Source organism: Salmo trutta, chromosome 7 (genome assembly GCF_901001165.1).
Source record: "Salmo trutta chromosome 7, fSalTru1.1, whole genome shotgun sequence".
Taxonomy (NCBI): domain Eukaryota; kingdom Metazoa; phylum Chordata; class Actinopteri; order Salmoniformes; family Salmonidae; genus Salmo; species Salmo trutta.
This window is the reverse complement of record NC_042963.1, coordinates 13,176,509-13,199,484: the sequence shown is the minus strand read 5'-3', so window position 1 is coordinate 13,199,484 and position 22,976 is coordinate 13,176,509. Positions and strand designations below refer to the sequence as shown.

Genomic DNA, 22,976 nt, shown 5'->3' with positions numbered 1-22,976 from the left:
TAGCCCTTATCCCTTCCCCTAGCCCCTATCCCTTCCCCCTATCCCTTCCCCTAGCCCTTATCCCTTCCCCTAGCCCCTATCCCTTCCCTCTATTCCTTCCCCTAGCCCTTATCCCTTCCCCTAGCCCCTATTCCTTCCCCTAGCCCTTATCCCTTCCCCTAGCCCCTATTCCTTCCCCTAGCCCTTATCCCTTCCCCTAGCCCCTATTCCTTCCCCTAGCCCTTATCCCTTCCCCTAGCCCCTATCCCTTCCCCCTATCCCTTCCCCTAGCCCTTATCCCTTCCCCTAGCCCCTATCCCTTCCCCTAGCCCCTATCCCTTCCCTCTATTCCTTCCCCTAGCCCTTATCCCTTCCCCTAGCCCCTATTCCTTCCCCTAGCCCTTATCCCTTCCCCTAGCCCCTATTCCTTCCCCTAGCCCTTATCCCTTCCCCTAGCCCCTATTCCTTCCCCTAGCCCTTATCCCTTCCCCTAGCCCCTATTCCTTCCCCTAGCCCCTAGCCCCTATTCCTTCCCCTAGCCCCTATCCCTTCCCCCTATTCCTTCCCCTAGCCCTTATCCCTTCCCCTAGCCCTTATCCCTTCCCCTAGCCCCTATCCCTAGCCCCTATTCCTTCCCCTAGCCCCTATCCCTTCCCCTAGCCCCTATCCCTTCCCCTAGCCCCTATCCCTAGCCCCTATCCCTTCCCCTAGACCCTATCCCTTCCCCTAGACCCTATCCCTTCCCCTAGACTCTATCCCTTCCCCTAGACCCTATCCCTTCCCCTAGACCCTATCCCTTCCCCTAGACCCTATCCCTTCCCCTAGCCCTTCCCCTAGCCCCTTGGTGGTCTCAGATCTGAAAGGACTGGAACTAGAACTAATGCCCTTAAAAAAAAGTATGCTGTATTTTCAAGGGCATAGTATCTCATCAATAAGACAGTGCGTGGCTTCTCTTACCAGCCTGAGTGGATGTGCTGCTTTCTATTCAATATACTATTCAGTATTAGCTCCTGTATGTTTAGCGTCCGGCTATCAGTTCCAGAGCATCAATGAGGACACCACCAGAAACATAAGAGTACATGATAAGATGACTTAACATTAACATAAAAAGCATTGTTCAATATCTGACTCAGATGAGTCAGAAGCACAAGATGTTGTTTTACTATCTCTGAACGTTGCCATTTCGGCGGCGTCCTCAGTAATAGCTGTATGGGTGTGAGTTATTAATGCTAAATAAATAGTGGGAACTGTGTCAGTGCCTGGCTAATAGATTCAGCAAAAAATATTGGAAATACAATCAAACGCTTGAGTAAGAAACAAACGCCCGCGCGCACACACACACACACACGCACACGCACACGCACACGCACACACACACACACACACACACACAGATAAATCCCGTTCACAGGCACATGATGGAGCCTCGCGGTCGGTGCGTTGCCATAGAAACTGTGGAGCAGGGAGAATCCACGCCTTGAAGAGTTAACGTGGCAGCCAGGACAACGCAAGGCTCCTCTAACGTCTAAAGAAGCACAGACGTCTGAGAAGGACAACACAAACACTTAGCATTGAGATTCCTCTATACTTGCGCACACACATGCACGCACAGAGACAGAGAGACACACACAAACATACACACACACTCCGTGCTTAGATCTGTGTGCCTTTGCAGCAAGATGCTCCTTAACCAAACCAGTCACGTACTGTATCATAGATCACTTCCAAAGGCTTAGCGCTTTTATGCTTGAGCCTGCCATACACACACACTTAGCCACAATAACTCTGAGCCCACTACAGCAGAAATCAGCCCACTCCAGTGTCTGTGGACGTGCATATGTGTGTACTAGCGCATGAACATGTGTGTGTATATGTGTGTGTGTGTTTAGTCATATTGAAAATATACATGCCAGAGGCTGCAGGGAACACGTCATATCCTAGCTCGCGTGTGTGTGTGTGTGTGTGTGTGTGTGTGTGTGTGTGTGTGTGTGTGTGTGTGTGTGTGTGTGTGTGTGTGTGTGAGAGAGTGTGTGTGTGTGTGTTTATCACACCCTGCACCACTGTCACCATGCACTCATACACATAACAGCAACAACGGAACCACAGTGTTTCTGAGTGCATGGAAATCCCCAGAGATTACCAATAACAACTAAACCTTAGGCTGTGTCCCAATAGCACCTTTGACCAGGGCCCATCTACAGTAGTGCACTATGTAGGGAATAGGGTGCCTTTTGGGACGCAGCCTCGGCAGCGAACAAAGCTAATCACTGGCTGCTATTGTCCTCATCGCAGACACGCCAGACCAGTTCGTAGCCAGCTGACACAGCAGCAGGAGAATACGACTAGCTACTTTCTCCTCAGGATTAACGGTTTGTTTGTGGCTGTTGGTTTTCTAGATGCTTGACTGTCACATTGGTATAAGCAGAGTAACTACAGCACAAGAACCACAGGGTGAGAGAGCGGTATTGAGGTTGCAGGTTACAAAGGGAGTGTGTATAGTGTGTGCATACAGTGCGTTCAAAAGTATTCAGACCCCTTCCCTTTTTACACATTTTGTTACTTTACAGCCTTATTCTAAAATAAATATAAATATAAATATATATATATATTTTTTTTTTTTAAATCCCCCTCATACATCTACACACATAATGAAAAAGCAAAAAGAGGTTTTTAGTAATTTTTGTAAATGTATTAAAAAGAAAAACCTGAAATATCATTTTTACGTAAGTATTCAGACCTTTTGCTATAATATTTGAAATTGAGCTCAGGTGCATCCTGTTTCCATTGATCATCCTTGAGATGTTCCTACAACTTGATTGGAGTCCACTTGTGGTAAATTCAATTGATTGGACATGATTTGGAAAGGCACAACTGTCTACATAAGGTCCCACAGTTGACAGTGCATGTCAGAGCAAAAACCAAGCCATGAGGTTGAAGGAATTGTCCGTAGAGCTCTGAGACAGGATTGTGTCGAGGCACTGATCTGGGGAAGGGTACCAAAACATGTCTACAGCATTGAAGGTCCCCAAGAACACAGTGGCCAGTATTGGAACTACCAAGACACTTCCTAGAGGAACTGGGAGACTAGTCAGGATCGAGGGAAAGATGAACAGATCAAAGTACAGAGAGATCCTTGATAAAAACCTGCTCCAGAGCGCTCAGGACCTCAGACTGGGGTGAAGGTTCACCTTCTAATAGGACAACAACCCTAAGCACATAGCCAAGACAATGCAGGAGTGGCTTCGGGACAAGTCTCTGAATGTCCTTGAGAGGCCCAGCCAGAGCCCGGACTTGAACCCGATCCAACATCTCTGGAGAGACCTGAAAATAGCTGTGCAGCGATGCTCCCCATCCAACCTGACAGAGCTTGAGAGGATCTGCAGAGACGAATGGGAGAAACTCCCCAAATACAGGTGTGCCAAGCTTGTAGCATCATACCCAAGAACTTTTGAGGCTGTAATCGCTGCCAAAGGTGCTTCAACAAAGTACTGAGTAAAGGGTCTGAATACTTATGTAAATGTCATATTTCAGTTTTTTTTATATATATATACACATTTGTAAAAATGTGATAAATGTGATATCAGTTTTTTTTCTTTACATTTGCAAAACATTTCTAAACCTGTTTTTGCTTTGTCATGATGAGGTATTGTGTGTGGATTGATTTTTTACATTTTTAGTCATTTAGCAGACACTCTTATCCAGAGCGACTTACAGTAGTGAATGCATACATTTCATTTCATGCATTTGTTTTTTGTACTGGCCCCCCGTGGGAATCGAACCCACAACCCTGGCGTTGCACACACCATGCTGGCGTTGCAAAAACCATGCTCTACCAACTGAGCCACAGGGAAGAGGGGGAAAAAATAATTTCATACATTTTAGAATATGGCTGTAACGTAACAAAATGTGGAAAAGTCAAGGGGTCTGAATACTTTCTGAATGCACTGTACATGGGAACAGAGATGTGTGTGTAAGCACTGTCCCACCTCAGGGTAGCGTGGGTGCAAGAGACCTGCCCGGTGCTCTGTGGAATGTCCTGTGTGTGTGTGTGTGTGTGTGTGTGTGTGTGTGTGTGTGTGTGTGTGTGTTGAGCGGGTCCAGACAGGACTCTCTCTCAGACATGGTAAATTAGAGTGGGAAGCATTTTCCACCCTGAAACACCTTTTTGTGTGTGTGGACATGCCCAGAGCTCAACTCACTCATCATAAAGGCTAGTCATGGGAAGTTCGACTTTTTTTACAGACTCAGATCTTTTCAACTCGTTCAGTCAAAACAACTTATCTTTCGGCTCCTTTTGTTAATTGGATTCAGTAACGCCCAGAGCATGCACCACCCCCTACTGGCGAACTAAAAACTAAAAACTAGAAAGGATTATGACTCTACATCTCGTTCACCATAAGGGGCTTATTGTCATTGCCATTTGTTACTGAGACTTATAAAAGTGTACTTCAAACAATGTACATTTGTGATGGCTAGGGATATAAATCAGATGATTTATTGCTAGCTTTGAAACGAGGTCTAGCCTAATTGCAGCCACAACTGAACTAGATTGTGAGCGACTCTTGGCGGAATGCTCTCTGCTTGACTGCCGCGAAGGGAGATGAGCACAATATCGTTTGCGAACTGCAGCTGCCCCCCAAACGATTAGCTCTCAAGTATTTAGCAGAGGCGTGCGTTTTGTTTTGGTTCTACAAAAGGTGTCCACCGATAATGTTGAATAATCAATTCATTGCATTCATTCTTGCATCATTCAATCAATTATCAGTTCTAAACATGTATTTTTTCTTCTCTTCCCTATGCTCATGATCTATTTTTGTGATCAGAGCACGTCTCCGGAGCCACTGAGCCGGATGAGCTAAATCCTGCTGTGGAATTCATTACGGCCAGTCAGCAGGTCAAACAAACGACTAAAATGAATGGGTCCATCAGAAAAACGAATCATGACTCTCGAGTCAGTAAAAAGAGTTGTTCAAAAATCATGAATCGTTCGCGAACGGCACACCACGAATAAAGACAAACACACAGAACTGAAGAGCCTGTTCTCTCTAACTCTCCACGAAAACACACACACACACACACACACACACACACACACACACACACACACACACACACACACACACACACACACACACACTTCCACTGTCCCACCCTGCAAAGGCATTTAGAGTCCCTGCAGTGCATTTCCAAAGCCCATCCCTATCAAAGCATGTCTTGATTATGGGGAGGTAACCATCTCACAAATTCACATGTAAAAACATGTTTTGATCTTTAGAGAAAATATAGTATGTTCACTTATATGAAATTCCCAATCTGGCCCTCATACCATCATGGCCGCCTAATCATCCCCAGCTTCCAATTGGCTCATTCATCCCCCCTCCTCTCCCCTGTAACTATTCCCCAGGTCGTTGCTGCAAATGAGAATGTGTTCTCAGTCGACTTAGCTCTTAAATTGAGGGTTAAATAAAAAATAAAATTGTGAAAGGAATAGTAGCTGAGAGACATGGAGGTTGGAGAGAGTAGAAAAGACAAAAAAGAGAGAGAGAACACAGTATCCTAGGGAAGATAAATGAAATAAAGGTAGAAGAAAGGCACACTGAATGTACCGGTAGTTTAGGTAAATCATTTCACAGTGTTTCAGAACAGAGCACAGTGATACCCCTCCTATCCCCAAGGCCTCTGTTCTAATTCAGGAAAATGATTCAACATGGTTAATCATTCATTTCCCTGCTAAATTGGGGAGAAAGACATGAGAAAAGCGAAGAAGCTGCCGTCTTTGTCTGTCAGCTCCAAATCCCTAATTCTGTGTCTTTGAAAACCGATGCAGTTCTATGGACATATGGTTATACTGTATACACCATGAGTTCCTTCCAAATACACTGAGTATACCAAACATTATGAACACCTTCCTAACATTGAGTTCATTTCAGATACAACAACCACAGTATACCCCTGTTCACTCAGTAACATCTATCCTTAAAAAACATCCTCACATATTGATTACTTAACACCAAAGTAACATACTGAATACTGAGCATGACTGTCACCAAGGAAACACATTTAATAGCGATGGAACTCCACTGTCACCTAGGTAACCTATTGATTAGGCCTGCTATCATCATCATGTCTGACTCTGAACATCCTGGTACCTCCAGGCAGAGGTCACCTAGGGTTAAACCACTTCACCTGGGAAACATAGACCTAGTGGTTACTGAACACACTGTTGTCATCTAGTAGGGAATACCATAGAAATAAGGAATATGGATTCTATCGGTAACACCGATCCTATTACTCCGTCAATTATAGGATCTCTATGGGTTACACTTTGATGCCTGTCAGTCAACTTAGTGATGGATCAGTTATGGAATGTTTGCGTCACCTCAGTGATAAATTGAGAAAAACTGAGTACTATTAAGTAAGACAGACATAGGCTACTGTAGCTGAATGAAGACTTTTTTAATTCAGCTGGCTGTCATTGCGGTGAGTCATTGATAAATGAGGTGCATTATCACCTAGGCAACAGCCATTACTTAGCAACTCGACTGTCCACTCAGCGAGGCTTCAATGACTAAACAGTGAGCACCAGCCTTTCTCAGTCAGAACCAAAACATCATCTCATCCCCCTGGTAATAGGCTACCACTCTCTCTTTCACTGATTCATCATCATCCCCCCCCCTCTCTCTCTCTCTCTCTCTCTCTCTCTCTCTCTCCCTCTTCATCCATATCAGTCTCTTCCTTCAGCAGGTCAGGCAAGCTGACTCATTTGCTCCTCTCCTCCGGTATGTCTGCTGCTCTGCACATGACAGGGAAGTGAGATCTCACTGCTATTTCAGTCTACAGCCTGCCTGACGTCACGCAGCACTGCCCCCACACTATCCATACCCGCAATGATGAATCTGTGCATTACCACTCACCTACCACACGATTATGGATCTGAGTCTACAGGTATCTGTACAAACCATTACCGTATATTGGCAATTACAGCTCTGTAGTGCAATACATTACTGTCCACACACCTAGCTTACCATTTTGGTTCTCTATGTGTACAATACATTAAGAAAAAATCAGCCCGGCATATGCGCTGTAACATATACTGCGCAAAATCATTATACTGCAGTTCCACTAACCAACTAAACACACCAACCTCGCTATTACAGTAACCTCTGTTTAATTCAACACTGAACCATGCATGAGAGCACCAGCTGTTCCGGACAACTGTGTGATCACGCTCTTCGAAGCCAACGTGAGCAAGATCTTTAAACACAAGGACGCAGGGCCAGACAGATTACCAAGATGCATACTCAGAGAATGCGCTGACGAGCTGGCAATTGACCCAGACTGTAATACTTACATGTTTCAAGCAGACCACCATAATCCTTGTGCCCAAGAATGCCATGGTAACATCTCACATCTGTAGCCATGAAATGCTTTGAAAGGCTGGTCATGGCTCACATCAACAACATCATCCCAGACACCCTGGACCCACTCCAATTCGCATACCGTCCCAATAGATCCACAGAGGACGTAATCTCTATCGCACTCCACACTGCCCTTTCCCATCTGGACAAGAGGAAAACCTATGTCAGAATGCTGTTCATTGACTACAGCTCAGCGTTCCACACCATAGTGCCCTCCAAGCTCATCAATAAGCTAAGGACCCTGGGACTGAACACCTCCCTCAACTGGATCCAGGACTTCCTGACGAGACGGGCCGGCCCCAGGTGGTGAGGGTAGGTAACAACACGTCTGCCATGCTGACCCTAAACACGGGAGCCTCTCAGGTGTGTGTGCTTTGTCCCCTTCTGTACTCCCTGTTCACCCACGACTGCATGACTCCAACACCATCATTAAGATTGCCGTCGACACAACGGTGGTAGGCCTGATCACCGACAACGATGAGACAGGCTATAGGGAGGAGGTCAGAGACCTGGCAGTGTGGTGCCAGGACAACAACCTCTACCTCAACGTCATCAAGACAAAGGAGCTGATCGTAGACTACAAGAACCGGAGGGCCGAGCACACCCCCATCCACATTCACATTCCTCAGTGTCCACATCACTAAGGATCTATAATGGTCCAAACACTACAACACAGTCGTGAAGAGGGCACGACAACGCCTCTTCCCGCTCAGGAGGCTGAAAAGATTTGGCATGGGCCCTCAGATCCTCAAAAAGTTATTCAGCTGCACCATTGAGAGCATCTTGACTGGCTGCACTTGGTATGGCAACTGCTTGGCATCGGACCGCAAGGCGCTACAGAGGGTATCATCAAATCAAATAAAGCTTTATTTATATAGAACATTTCAGACACTGATGAAGGAAAAAAAACAAATAAAAAAACAATGAAAATAAAAACAAATATTTACTACACAACAAACATGAGGATAAACAAAACAAAACAAAAGAATAACAATAAAAACTGAAATAAAATAAAAACCCTAAGGAAAATCAAAGATAAAAAGATGAGTTTTAAGATCTCTTTTAAATATGTCCACAGTTTCGGCCCCCCTCAGGTTCTCTGGCAGGCTATTCCAGAGGCTGGGGGCATAGTAACTAAAGGCTCCCTCACCATGCCTCTTGGTCCTAGGCTTTGGGATAGTTAAAAGACCAGTGCCAGAGGACCTGAGGGACCTACTGGGAACATAACTAAAAAGCATGTCTGACATGTAGTGGATGTACAATTGTGGATTGTTTTAAAAACCAATAGAAGGAATCTTCAATTGAATTCTAAAACTCCCAGGCAGCCAGTGCAGAGACTTTAAAACCAGTATAGTGTATGCGGTCCGTCTGGTCTTGGTCAGTAACCGTGCTGCAGGTTTTCACCGGCTTCGAGGGCATTATCACTTTTATACAACGGGTTACCAACATATTCAAATAATAATTGGCATATTTTCATTAAAAATGTTATTTTGATTAATTGATTAATTTATTTTTTATTTCACCTTTATTTAACCAGGTAGGCTAGTTGAGAACAAGTTCTCATTTACAACTGCGACCTGGCTAAGAATAAATCAAAGCAGTTCGACACATACAACAACACAGAGTTACACATGGAATAAACAAACATACAGTCAATAATACAGTAGAAAAACTCTATATTCAGTGTGTGCAAATGAGGTCAAATAAGGGAGGTAAGGCAATAAATAGGCCATGGTGGCGAAGTAATTACAATATACCAATTAAACACTGGAGTGATTGATGTGCAGAAGATGAATGTGCAAGTAGAGATACTGGGGTGCAAAGGAGCAAGATAAATAAATAAATAAATAAATACAGTATGGGGATGTGGTAGTTGGATGGGCTGTTTACAGATGGGTTATGTACAGGTGCAGTGATCTGTGAGCTGCTCTGACAGCTGGTGCTTAAAGCTAGTTGAGGGAGATATGAGTCTCCAGCTTCAGTGATTTTTGCAGTTCGTTCCAGTTATTGGCAGCAGAGAACTGGAAGGAAAGGCGGCCAAAGGAGAAATTAGCTTTGGGGGTGACTAGTGAGATATATCTGCTGGAGCGCGTGCTACAGGTGGGTGCTGCTATGGTGACCAGTGAGCTGAGATAAGGTGGGGCTTTACCTAGCAGAGACTTGTAGATGACCTGGAGCCAGTGGGTTTGGTGACGAGTATGAAGCGAGGGCCAGCCAACGAGAGCGTACAGGTCGCAATGGTGGGTAGTATATGGGGCTTTGGTGACAAAACGGATGGAACTGTGATAGACTGTATCCAATTTGTTGAGTAGAGTGTTGGAGGCTATTTTATAAATGACATCTCTGAAGTCGAGGATCGGTAGGATGGTCAGTTTTACAGGGGTATGTTTGGCAGCATGAGTGAAGGATGCTTTGTTGCGAAATAGGAAGCCGTTAGTCTGGAAGAAGAGTTTACAGTCTAACCAGAGACCTAGGTATTTGTAGTTGTCCACATATTCTAAGTCAGAACCGTCCAGAGTAGTGATTATTAATACTACTTCATCCTTCCACGAGATATAGTCCCGACACAAATCTAGGGTTGCTACCCAAGACGACTGGTCGTTTGTTCTATTGGCTCGGTTGCCAGTTGTTCAGTCTTTTTGTTTTGTATCTATGGACACGACCCAGTCATTCGTTCTAAATGTTCCATTGGCTGGCAACGTTCTTATCCCTTGCTTGCTAGCTAGCCAACTACGGCTAACTTACAGTCACATCAAACAGTGCAGCCAGAATAACAGCAAAGTAGCTACATTTGCATTTGTTTAAGCTGTTTTCTAGTGACATTTATTTGGATACATCCATAACAATGAGCTAATGATGCGGAATTTCTCCTGGCATGGAAAATATGCTCTCTCGTCAAGACACTTGTTCAGAGGAGCTAGCCAACAACACAGCTACCACAATCACTTCAAACTAAAGCTGGAAAGACTGCAAACTAGCTGCAATTCATTTAGTTTTATATGTTTTATTTTAGTAGTTCTTTGTATATATCCATAAAAATTATGCTGATTCATGATTTCAACAGACTGTGAAAAGCTGCCTGCTTGTCTGTCTCGTCCCGACTCCCGACGCGTTCATTACTATGGAACATCTGGAGATCGAATTTGAATATTGAAACAATGTTGCAAATGTCAGAGAGAGACAGACAGCAAGGTTTATACAAATCTCAGCTGTTGAAAACTAAATGTTAGTCTAAAAAGAAATGTGAGATAATGTCTAGATGCTTTTTATAGTGGAGGTCAAGATTATAAATTGCCTGGCTGGGCTGATGAGACAGTGGATTGCACAGTGAGATGGAACAGAGTAAATAGGCATTTTAACGTCATAGATTTAGCCGGTGGTAACTTGTGGAATAGACACCGACTGGAATGCAGTTTTAACCAATCAGCATTCAGGATTAAACCTAGCTGTAGTACAATTAATAAATAAGGCCCAAGTAGGTCTGGTATATGGCCAATATACCACAGCTAAGGGCTGTTCTTAGGAACGACACAATGCCTGGACACAGCCCTTAGCAGTGTGGTATATCGGACAAAAAAAACACAAACCCCCGAGGTGCCTTATTGCTATTATAAACTGGTTACCAACATAATTAGAGCAGTAAAAATAAATGTTTTGTCATATCTATGGTATACGGTCTGATATACCATGGCTGTCAGCCAATCAGCATTCAGGGCTTGAACCACCCTGTTTATAACAGTCAATAGATGCTGATTTGACTGTTAGTCTATTTTCCCATGGGAAGCAAATGGATACTGTACTACATGCTGCACTACACTGACCTACACACTACTACACACAACAACATACACGAAAGCAAGCAAACACAAAAACATGCACCCAAACACACACAAAACCCATACAAAGCAGACTAAAAAGCGTGCAAACTGTATAAAATGCAAAGGCACCCAGCTACCCACACACGTTAATACAGAAACACACCAGTAAGCATGTACACAAGACCCCATACACACTGGCACTGTCACTCCATGGCACAGTCACCCACCCATCCACTACTGGATGGGAGTTTTGCTTCCTAGAAGCGCTTGACTTTTGAATAACATTTGCATTGTGAAAAATGGCTTGCTAGCTGGCGTGCTACTTCTCACTGACGTCACAGCCTGTTCCAATGTCACTGGACCATGTCACAGCTCACACACACAGACACAGGTAGCTACACACTGCCACATACACACTCGCAAACAAACGTGCAAACACATCACACACACCGAGCCTTGAGGCCGCGAGGCACATTGTGTTTATGCTGGGTGTGCAGTTAGGTCAGAGGCCTGACTCTCCTCTACTGACACAAGAGCCAAGATGCTTTTGTGTGTCTGTGATGTTTACTACAGAGATTGTGTGTGTGAATTTGTACTTACATGTTAATGTGCGTGTGTGTATGCATTGCTGAACCCGCCATTCACCTTGGCTGTGATGTGACCACAAACAACCCTGAAGAGTTGCAGTATAATAGCTGCATCTTGCACATATCAAGACACATCCCCAAACAGTATATATCTAGCTACAGAATACCACTAAGTACTGTATCACTCAACCACTCAAACAGTACATATAAAGCTACAGAATACCACTAAATACTGTATCACTCAACCACTCAAACAGTACATATATAGCTACAGAATACCACTAAGTACTGTATCACTCAACCACTCAAACAATACATATCTAGCTACAGAATACCACTAAGTACTGTATCACTCAACCACTCAAACAATACATATCTAGCTACAGAATACCACTAAGTACTGTATCACTCAAACAATACATATCTAGCTACAGAATACCACTAAGTACTGTATCACTCAACCACTCAAACAGTGTATTCACATCCATATTCATCCAGTGATGTCAAAGGGAGCCATGGCCATTATGGAGGTAAATTACTCCCAAGCTGATAAGAGGAGGAAGACTGTTACATGCTAGCTCTGCAAGAGAAACACACTGTATAGAAACACAACCTGGGCTGCTCTTAATGCATCTGAATTCTATACACAACACAATGACCTCCCCTAGGTGTTTACAGTCTGCATTATGGTTGTACAAAAGGTAAACATCTGACCAATGAATGTTGTTGAAGTGTTGCGTGAGGTTTTAGGCTGAACGTTTTCAAGACGTCATAGTAAAAATGTTGAGGCAACATCACCCCCTGATATCTAAATACAACGTTCTTTAGATGTTATTCCGTTGTGAAAGTGTTTTTTCATTTGGATTGTCACACGGTTGCTCAGCATCCTCCACAAACAAGTGCAGGCACGCACAGTGGGACGCACGTACGCACACACACAATGCCTACAATACCCTCTAGGGATATGCAAGGTTATTTGAATATTCGAACGGATGTTAGTATTCGAATACTTGTGTGAGTATTCATTTTAGTGAGATTTCTTTGTTGACATATTTTAACACTGAAAAGGCTTTTTCTAAATTGTATTAAAATATCCATGTGACACTGTTACATACTACAAGGATATACCATGACATTTAAAATGATTAATTTAATAAAACAACAAACTTTTCAATTTTGTTTTTATGACATGTGCCACATAAAAAGACCAGTATCCAACCGATAGCTTGTGTAGCAAGTTGAGTGAGCTTTCAATAATGCAATGCAAGATGGACTAAAATCCCAAAATGTAAAGTATATGTTTTTCACTTTTACCCCCTTTTCTCCCCAGTCTTGTCCCATCACTGCAACTCCATACAGAGTCGGGAGAGGCGAAGGTCAAGAGCCATGTGTCCTCCGAAACACGACCCAACCAAGCCAGACCGTGTCGGCGTGCATACGCCCGGCCCACCACAGGAGTCGCTAGAGCGTAATAGAACAAGGACATCCCTGCTGGCCAAACCCTCCCCTAACCCGGACGACGCATTGGTCTCATTGGCCGGCTGCGACAGAGCCTGGGGCCAGATTCACAAAACCTTCTTAAGAAGACATTTCTTCTTAACTGCCATTTTTTCCTTAACTATAGACTTAAGAAGAAAGTTAAGGAAAGTTGCTATTCCTCAAAAAGGTTAGTGGAAATTCTCTTGCACTATTTCTTATGTTTCTCCTTAAGCAAAAAGTTAAGAAGTAATTAGATTCTTGAAAATAAGGTTCTTGGAAATGTTCTTGAATTCCAAGATAGCTAAACCTTTGTCTTAATCTCAGGGCAGTGAGAGAAAAACTCATGAAAGCAATTGAACATGTTTAATTTACACAAACTTCATCTGAAAGTTTCAGTATGGATTATTTAAACCCAAGAACATGTTTTAGAACAGTAATCTCAGTTGGAAACTTGCAAACATGACTGCCATTGCTAGCTAGCTAAATCGGTTGCCTAGCAACAAACATCTTAAGAAGATACATAAGAAGATATTTGAGGAGTTTGTAAGAAAATCATTAAATCTTAAGAAATTGTTGAGGAATTGCACTTACAAATTATCTTATGAACTTCCTTTTTTTCTTAAGCAGCTTAAGCCTTAGACCACTGCGCCACTTGGGAGGCCTCAGAAAATTAAAAGTTATCAAACTGAGAAGGAGTAGGCTACAATGAGCAAGCAATAGCTAGGCTGTTGATTTATTGGAATGGGGCTGGGGAAAAAGGGCAGCATTTGGCCTCAATTAGCCTAGCTAGCTATAGCTGGCTAGCTTCTCTAGGCTACTCCAGTTAATACAGGCACTGTTATATGGGATTATAAATAACATTGGGACTGCTACAAGTTAGCTCGTCTTGACTGTAGCCGAGCTGCCTTGGCTGACATTACTCCATCTCTCTCTCCCTTTGTCTGCTCGGCTCGCTCCCATCTCACACACCGCCCCCTCCACAGCTGCAGCAGTAAGAGTGCCAGCCTCTCTCCCTCGCGAAGCAGTGCTCATGTTAAAAATGTAAGTAAAAAAAAAAGAATAATACTAAAAACAACACATGTATTTCGAATATCCGGATATTAGATGAAAACTCAGACTGTGGGAGAGAGGGCTGACTGAGACATACCAATCATCTAATCTCGTCCCTCCCTCCCTCTTCATCTACCTGTTCTTGAAGGCTCTGTGTCGTAGCCTCAGCACGCTCATAGCCAGGCCCCAAGACTTGGGCCTAGACGGACTACGATCCATAGAGAAGGATGGATGGACACACACGGACCGTCAGACGGGGCAGTCCTCTCAGATGTGGTCGAGCTGAGGAGAAGACGATGTGTGTGTGACACACACTGTGCTGGCCAAGCAGAGAGGGCCAGGCCCAGAATTCCAAGGCCAGTCACATGGTGCTCTCTCACCTAGCTGCTAATGGCCCTGCCTACCAATGCATTGGACCTCACGTAGTCACACACACGCGCACACCCACACACATGCGAATGCACGCACAGAGGCACACACAGACAGAGACACACCACCAACACACAACTAAACCCACACTCAGATTCACACTACACAAACACAACACGGACTGAGGTACACACAAACACAAATTATGCAAACACACACTACACGCGATGATGTCCACACATAAACTACCAAGGACAATAACGTCCTTTTTTAAATTATTTATTTTTTACCCTTATTTTCTCAGGTAAGTTGACATTCTCATTGACAGCAACGACTAGGGGAATAGTTACAAGCTGGGGATGATTAGGTGGCCATGATGGTATAACGTCCTCACTCCACACAGACACAGGACATTAAGGCAGGGTCATATTGCCGTTTCTGCTTCAGCCAACTTACCTGTCTTGCATAAGCAATCAACTACTGCCTTGTTGATTGCCGAAATAGTCAGGTACCCAGGCAAGGTATCATCGCTGTCTTCCCCCATGCATTACCTATGAAATGAACTGGCTATCTTAGATGGATATGAGTAAGACTGAAGGGTAGGAGTAGAGATGAATGGTCTAGGCCAGTTGTTCCACCATGTAGGGGCTCTGTATCTACTCTGTGTGTGTCTGGCCAGCCTGTGGGGCTCTGGGGCTGTGGCTCTGGCAGGGTGGGGAGTATGTGTGTGTGTGTGTGTGTGCCAGGGGGCAGCAGGAACTAAGAGATTTATAGTAGGCCGTCATGCTGGGCACTTACAGCCACGCCACCTTGGACGGTACAACACACACACACACACACACACACACACACACACACACACACACACACACACACACACACACACACACACACAAAAGCACTCACATGCACACAGGCAGACAATCAAAGACCCGCAAGCCAATGTAAACAAACAAACAGACCATTACCATTCCAGTGCTTTAATTCAGCAGCTATATTAGCAGAGATTAAGCCTCTGGTGACCCAGAGTTTACCCCTACACTGCTAATCTTCAGAGGGCCCTCCCTCCCTCTCTGTGTCCCTCTGTCTATCTCTCTTCATCTCTCTCGTATGATGTCCCTCTCTCTCCACTATCTGTCTCTTTCTCTCTCTCTGTTCCACAATCTCTCTCTCGCTATATTTGCCAAAGCTTACTTTGGATATTTACAATATTAAAATAATAATCATCAAAATTGTCAATGGGACAACAGTAACAACAATAACCAACGGTCAAAATAACCATTGAACAATAACAGTATAGAGGGCAGGTTGATTGGTCTGTCAGACACTGTCCCTCATCTTATGGCAGGCAGCAATGTAGTGCGCTGCCATCCCACAGCTCTCTGCGTCCTCCCCCAACAGGACGGGTAGCCTATCCTCATCAGAGAGGTCTTTGAAACCTTAAATAAGGGTTTCCAATTTGGGGACATGACACTCTCTGATTAAAATAATATAAAACAATTTAGTCAGGAATGCAGCTCTGTCTCGGGTTCTGCTGTGGTGCAGTGGTTGCACAGCCTTTCCTCTACAGGGAGCCAGGTTTTCCTGTATCTACCCTTCTCAATGGCAAGGCTGTGCTCACTGAGCCTGTACTTTGTCAAGGTTTTGATCAGTAACTATGGTCAAATAGTTAGCTGCGGTGTACTGTCGATTTAGGGCCAGACACCACTGCATTTTGCTTTGTGCTTATGTTTCCCAATAAGCAATGTAGTTTTGTTTAGACTGTGTTGTAATTTGGTTTATTCTGATTGATTGGATGTTCTGGTCCTGAGACTTCAGTGTGTTAGTAGAACAGGTTTGTGAACTCAGCCCCAGGGCCAGCTGGATGAGGGGACTCTTTTCTTTGCTCAGCTCTTGGCATTGCAGGGATTGGTAATTGCAGGGCTTGGTAACTATCTGTCTATCTCTCTCTGTTCCACTATCTGTCTCTCTCTCCATCTCTCTGTTAAGCCCTCCATCAGGACATCTCTGTTCCAAGGCGATCATTGTGCCACATTCCTCCTCTCCTCCTAAATCAACATTTCCTGAGTCACTCTCTGGATGGTTCCGTCCCTCTCCCCCTCCATTTCCCTTTCTCTGCAAAGTTAATTTACAATGGTAGGTTAGCTTGGAGGTACAAAGTACAGTATGTTACCAACCATACCTATCAGTAATATTCTGTCTGATCGTTAGATGTGATACTCCTAATAATAATATTTCTGTATATATTGAAAATGACACCGCAGTTGCATATACTGTAACGACCAGACATACAGGTTTCAGTCAGTGAGTCAGCTAGTCAAGTCGTGACGGTCCTCTTCCTCCAAACCAGCCTGTCATTAGGACTGACTGTCTGACTGGGGTTACTGGACCAGATCAGGTTCCACTGGAAGTAACAGAAACCCACTCAGTTGGAAACAAACACCGGATGACAGAGAGAAAAGAAGACGGGGAAACTAAAGAAGGACAGGTGGAGAATGAGCGAGAGAGAGAGAGAGAGAGAGAGAGAGAGAGGGTAAATGGTTGGTCCGAGAGGAAACCGTTGCATGCTGCATGTAAACATATTGAGTAAACAGGGACACAGTGTGCTATCAGACCTAAACACACACACACACACACACACACAAGCCAGTTTATTAAAGTGCAGCAGAAGAAGAGGGAAGGGGGAAAAGTCTGGATGATCACAATAGCAGACCGCTATAATGATAGTAAATTGCTGTTTCTCAAGACAGATGCCAAAATATATTTTGGCTTCTACAATATTTGTGGATGTAATCCTTCATGATATGACCATGACATGGAAACATAAGGCATTGAGAAAACATCTATAGGTGATTAAACAGTTGATTATTCAGTGTATGGAAGACCTAGGCCTATAGCCTCATACTGTCAGTGAGATAAGAAGTACATTTTTATTGTTTATTTCGCTTTTGTTTATTATCTATTTCACTTGCTTTGGCAATGTTAACATGTGTCCCATGCCAATAAAGCCCTTAAAATGAACTTGATAGCATGATAGCACAAACAGACTGGCTATGGAAGAACCCTTCTGTCCCTCAACCATAACCTTTAACCCTGGACTCCCTTGAACCCTAGCGACCTGCGTGTGACACCTGAACCAGATGGATTCTGACTCATCCTGTAGATCAGGTGACTACAGAGGAATCACATGACCACGCATCGGGGGTGTCGTGTGGTGTGTCTTGTTCATTCTGCTCAAGGCCCTGTTTGATTCAATTAAAAATCCAATTGTAATTCTAATTCACCGAGCCCTTTGAGGAAACAGAATGGCACTAGCTGACAGACAAGAACTGTCACTCCTGTTTCCACAGACAGAGGCCAGTTGGGCCATGTCTGGTCTGCCACTGACCCTTCTGACACAGAGAGAGAACGGGACAGAGAACGAGAGAAAAGAGAGAGAAATTGAATATAAAGAAAGATATTGGGACATAAAGCTAGCTAGAGAGGGAAATGGAAACACAAGAGAAATGAAGAGAATGGAAACAGAGAGATGGCGACTGGCCAGACACAAAGAGAAGAGAGGGAAACCAAGAGAGGCATGCTGCAGACACAGAGAGCGAGAGAAAGAAAGGCATCTTGGCTAATGGGGGCCGGCGTGCGCCGTGGCAAGTCTCTAGCACTATATCACGCTTCATTAGCTGCTATGCTATTGCGGTTATCTATGATGCAGCCAGCCTGGGTGCAGTGATGTGATGTGGGTCACACTGCACGCAGAAGATGAAGGGGAAATTGAATGGACTGTCTGTCTGGGAGGGATCATGGCTGCTCCAGATGTAACTGCTGCTGGCCTGACTCTGCTTTCTCGACTGGCTGGCTGTGGTCCAACTCTCTACTAGGGCAGCCTTTCCTTGTCTCCTTTCACTTTTAGATTAGTGGTTGAGTGGGATGTGAGAGGAGGGAAGAAGGCTGTTTGAGATTCTTGGGACGTGCCCTTTGTCTCCGTTTCTGTCTCTGTCTGTGTCTGACCTTCACTGGCTATCGACTTGTGTCAGATCAGTGGCGATTGGGGAAAGGAGGCTCGCGAGCTAGCACCAATGGGACGTGGCCTAGGTCTGTGTTTTTTTGTTGACCCGGTTCCATCAAATCAATTCACTGTCTGTTCATTCAAACAGACCCTGCGTGTGAAGGTGGGAGGAGGTGACACCGATCTGTCCTTCACTGGGGGTCTCTTTGTGTGGTGCCTTTCTATCTCTCCTCCCTCTGTTTCTCATCCTTCTCTCTATCCAAACGCTTAATTCTCCTCCTCCCTTTCTATCTCTCCTCCATCTCCCTCTGTTTCTCATCCTTCTCTCTATCCGAACGCTTAATTCTCCTCCTCCCTTTCTACCTCTCCTCCTCCGTTCTCTCTCCGTCTCAGAGTGGCAGCTCCAGTAATCACAGTAAAAACAGAGTCATCCGATCTTACCTGAGGACCATGGCGCGCGGGCGCACGCACACTCAAACACGCACACGCAAACACACACACACACACACACACACACACACACAGAGAGAGAGAGAGATCTCGCAGAAATACACACATCTCATAGAAAAGAAACCCACACATTACACACACACACACACACACACACACACACACACCACAATCTCATAGCATAGACACACAGTAGAAAAGAGAGCTACCAGTCTCATTCATATGGTTGTAAACATCATTCATATACATATATGCAGAGGCAGAGGTTACACCCTCATGCTGCAAAACACACACTCGTTAAAATCAAGGTCCCACTGCTCGATAACGTGACACACGGAGAGGTACAGTGCATTCGGAAAGTATTCAGACCCCTTGACTTTTTCCACATTTTGTTACGTTACAGCTTTATTCTAAAAAATGTTGAATTTGTTATTTAACCTTTATTTAACTAGGCAAGTCAGTTAAGAACAAATTCTTATTTACAATGACGGCCTACCCCGACAAACCCGGACGCTGGGGCAATTAAATGTTTACTTTTCCCCTCATCTACACACAATACCCCATAATGACAAATGTAAAATTAGGTTTTTAGAAATTTTAGCAATTTTATTAAAATAAAAAAACTGGAATATCACATTTACATAAGTATTCAGACCCTTTACTCAGTACTTTGTTGATGCACCTTTGGCAGCGATTAAAGCCTCGAAACGTCTTGGGTATGACGCTACAAGCTTGGCACACCTGTATTTGGGGAGTTTCTCCCATTCTTCTCTGCAGATCCTCTCAAGCTCTGTCAGGTGGGATGGGGAGCGTCGCTGCAGAGCTATTTTCAGGTCTCTCCAGAGATGTTGGATCGGGTTCAAGTCCGGGCTCTGGCTGGGTCACTCAAGGACATTCAGAGACTAGTCCCGAAGCCATTCCTGCATTGTCTTGGCTTTGTGCTTTGTTGTCCTGTTGGAAGGTGAACCTTCACCCCAGTCTGAGGTCCTGAGCACTCTGGAGCAGGTTTTCATCAAGAATCTCTCTGTACTTGGCTCCGTTCAGCTTTCCCTCGATCCTGACTAGTCTCCCAGTCCCTGCTGCTGAAAAACATCTTCACAGCATGATGCTTCCACCACCATGCTTAACCATAGGGATGGTGCTAGGTTCCTTCTGACACTTGGCATTCAGGCCAAAGAGTTCAATCTTGGTTTCATCAGACCAAAGAACATTGTTTCTCATGGTCTGATAGTCCTTTAGTTGCCATTTTGGCGAACTCCAAGCGGGCTGTCATGTGCCTTTTACTGAGGAGTGGCTTCTGTCTGGCCACTCTAGCATAAAGGCCTGATTGGTAGAGTGCTGCAGAGATGGTTGTCCTTCTGTTCCAAAGAGTTCCTTCTGTTCCTTCCTCCAAAGAGGAACTCTAAAGCTCTTTCAGAGTGACCATTGGGTTCTTGGTCACCTCCCTGACCAGGCCATTCTCCCCCGATTTCTTAGTTTGGCCGGGCGGCCAGCTCTAGGAAGAGTCTTGGTGGTTCCAAACTTCTTCCATTTAAGAATGATGGAGGCCACTATGTTCAATGCTGCAGACATGTTTTGGTACCTTTCCCCAGATCGGTGCCTCAACACAATCCTGTCTCAGAGTTTTATTTTTGCTCTGACATGCACTGTCAACTGTTGGGCCTTCTATAGACAGGTGTGTGCCTTTCCAAATCATGTCCAATCAATTGAATTTACCACAGGTGGACTCGAATCAAGTTGTAGAAACATCTCAAGAATGATCAATGGAAACAGGATGCACCAGAGCTCAATTTCAAGTCTCATAGCAAAGGGTCTGACACAACCATTCACAGAGGCTGCAGGTGTGTCAGTCTCCAGCAGCACCTCACCATGAGGTTACCCGCGGCACTAACGGCAGACAGATCTCGGCTGTATCTCCCTTTCCACTTCTCTGTCTCTTTCGCTTTCTCTCCCTCTCTCTGTCTCCTTCCCTTAATTTCTCTTGCCACCCCTTCTTCTCTCCGGATGACAAACAAGCACAGAGCAAACCAAGCACTGCAGTCCAGACAAACACCTGACCCCCATCCATGTAGAACAGCATACCAGCCAACACCCCAGCTCAGGTGTGAACTAAAACAACACCATTGTATACAACAAAGACTGCAACCAAACAGCACTACCACATTCTGATACTCTCAGATGTCAAAACACACACCCCTCCCCCGACCTCCCCCAATCCCTCCCTTCCCAGCTGCATCCATCATGGCTCCAGGTACAGTAGTAGTTCCCCCTAACCACAGATCTAATGTCAGATTATCTGTTCACCGCACTAATCATAACCAGTAGGGATGAAAGAAACGATCTGATCCAGAATCAGTTGATTGCAACATCAACCTCCCACCCGCCATGCCTCGAGTGCAATCTTACACAACAGTCCTCGTAAAAATCTGCCTGCTGCTTAAAACGAAACGCGTCAGAGACAGAGCATCGTTACGCTCGCAGCTTTCCTCCTGCCCCACTTCTTCCATCCCTCCCTCTACCCCCCCTCTATCTATCCCCCCTCCCTCTACCCCCCCCTCTATCTATTCCCCCTCCCTCTACCCCCCCTCTATCTATCCCCCCATCCTGATTCAAACAGAAGAAGATAGGCTGCTAGCGTTGCTGGCGTCTCAGCAAGTCAGCTCAACTCATTACTGGCTAACACCTTTCAGCTCAACCAAACTGAGCGAGTGTGCGAGCGTGTGTGCACGTGTACATACATGTGTGTACCTGTGTGTGCGGTGCCTCGGGTCCAGATGGTACTGTAAAAATACAGCACTGATACCCCAAACACAGCGATATAGTGATTTGACATAGATATCAAGATAAAGCATTTCCACTTGCTCTCAGGTGAGATGAAATAGAACACAGCCGAATAATGAATAGGCCTATTGCTGATGCACTTTAAATAATCTCCCCTCTTATGCAAATACATTAGCCAATACAAACCTTCTCACATTTTAGCCTTAATACACTTGTAAATTGTATGTGACAAGTATATTAGCATAGATACTCATTCTGCATTGTATGTCTCTGATAAAGCAATTAGGCATAATATAGGCCTTTTCATATATCAACTCGTATTAAATGCCACTACTCATATATCCCACCGATACTGATGGGCCTAAACCACAGGCATTGAGGGCTTTCTTATGACATCGGCCAAAACATTCTGTATGCCTTCTCATACTGTATATCAGCCCTGATATGCTTGAATATAGGCTATTCATATATGTTGGTATTGATACTACTCATATGTTGGCATTGATACAACTCATATATGTTGTTATTGTCCTATGTGTTTGTATTGATACTACTCCTATGTGTTGGTATTGATACTACTCCCATGTGTTGGTATTGATACTACTCATATGTTGGCATTGATACAACTCATATGTGTTGGTATTGATACTACTCCTATGTGTTGGTATTGATACTACTCCTATGTGTTGGCATTGCTACTACTCCCATGTGTTGGCATTGATACTACTCCCATGCGTTGGCATTGATACTACTCCTATGCGTTGGCATTGATACTACTCCTATGCGTTGGCATTGATACTACTCCCATGAATTGGCATTGATACTACTCATATGCGTTGGCATTGATACTACTCCTATGTGTTGGTATTGATACTACTCCTATGTGTTGGTATTGATACTACTCATATTTTGGTATTGATACTACTCATATATTTTGGCATTGATACTACTCATATATTTTGGCATTGATACTACTCATATATTTTGGTATTGATACTACTCATATATTTTGGTATTGATACTACTCCTATGTGTTGGTATT

The 22,976-nt window shown here is 44.4% G+C and overlaps 1 protein-coding gene across 6 annotated transcripts in view; it reads right to left on the bottom strand.

Annotated features, from left to right (window-relative positions):
* LOC115196961 (SRSF protein kinase 2) overlaps window positions 1-22,976 on the bottom strand; it is a 62,902-nt gene that overhangs the window by 15,308 nt on the left and 24,618 nt on the right. Inside the window, exon 1 of one of the 6 annotated variants that reach the window (XM_029758036.1) lies at window positions 14,468-14,590. The exons of the other annotated variants lie outside the window; for them this stretch is intronic. Coding sequence (XP_029613896.1) covers window positions 14,468-14,550 — 83 coding nt within the window. The 5' untranslated portion in view covers window positions 14,551-14,590. Of the gene's footprint in view, window positions 1-14,467; window positions 14,591-22,976 lie in introns of those variants that run through there. 6 annotated transcript variants of the gene reach the window in all.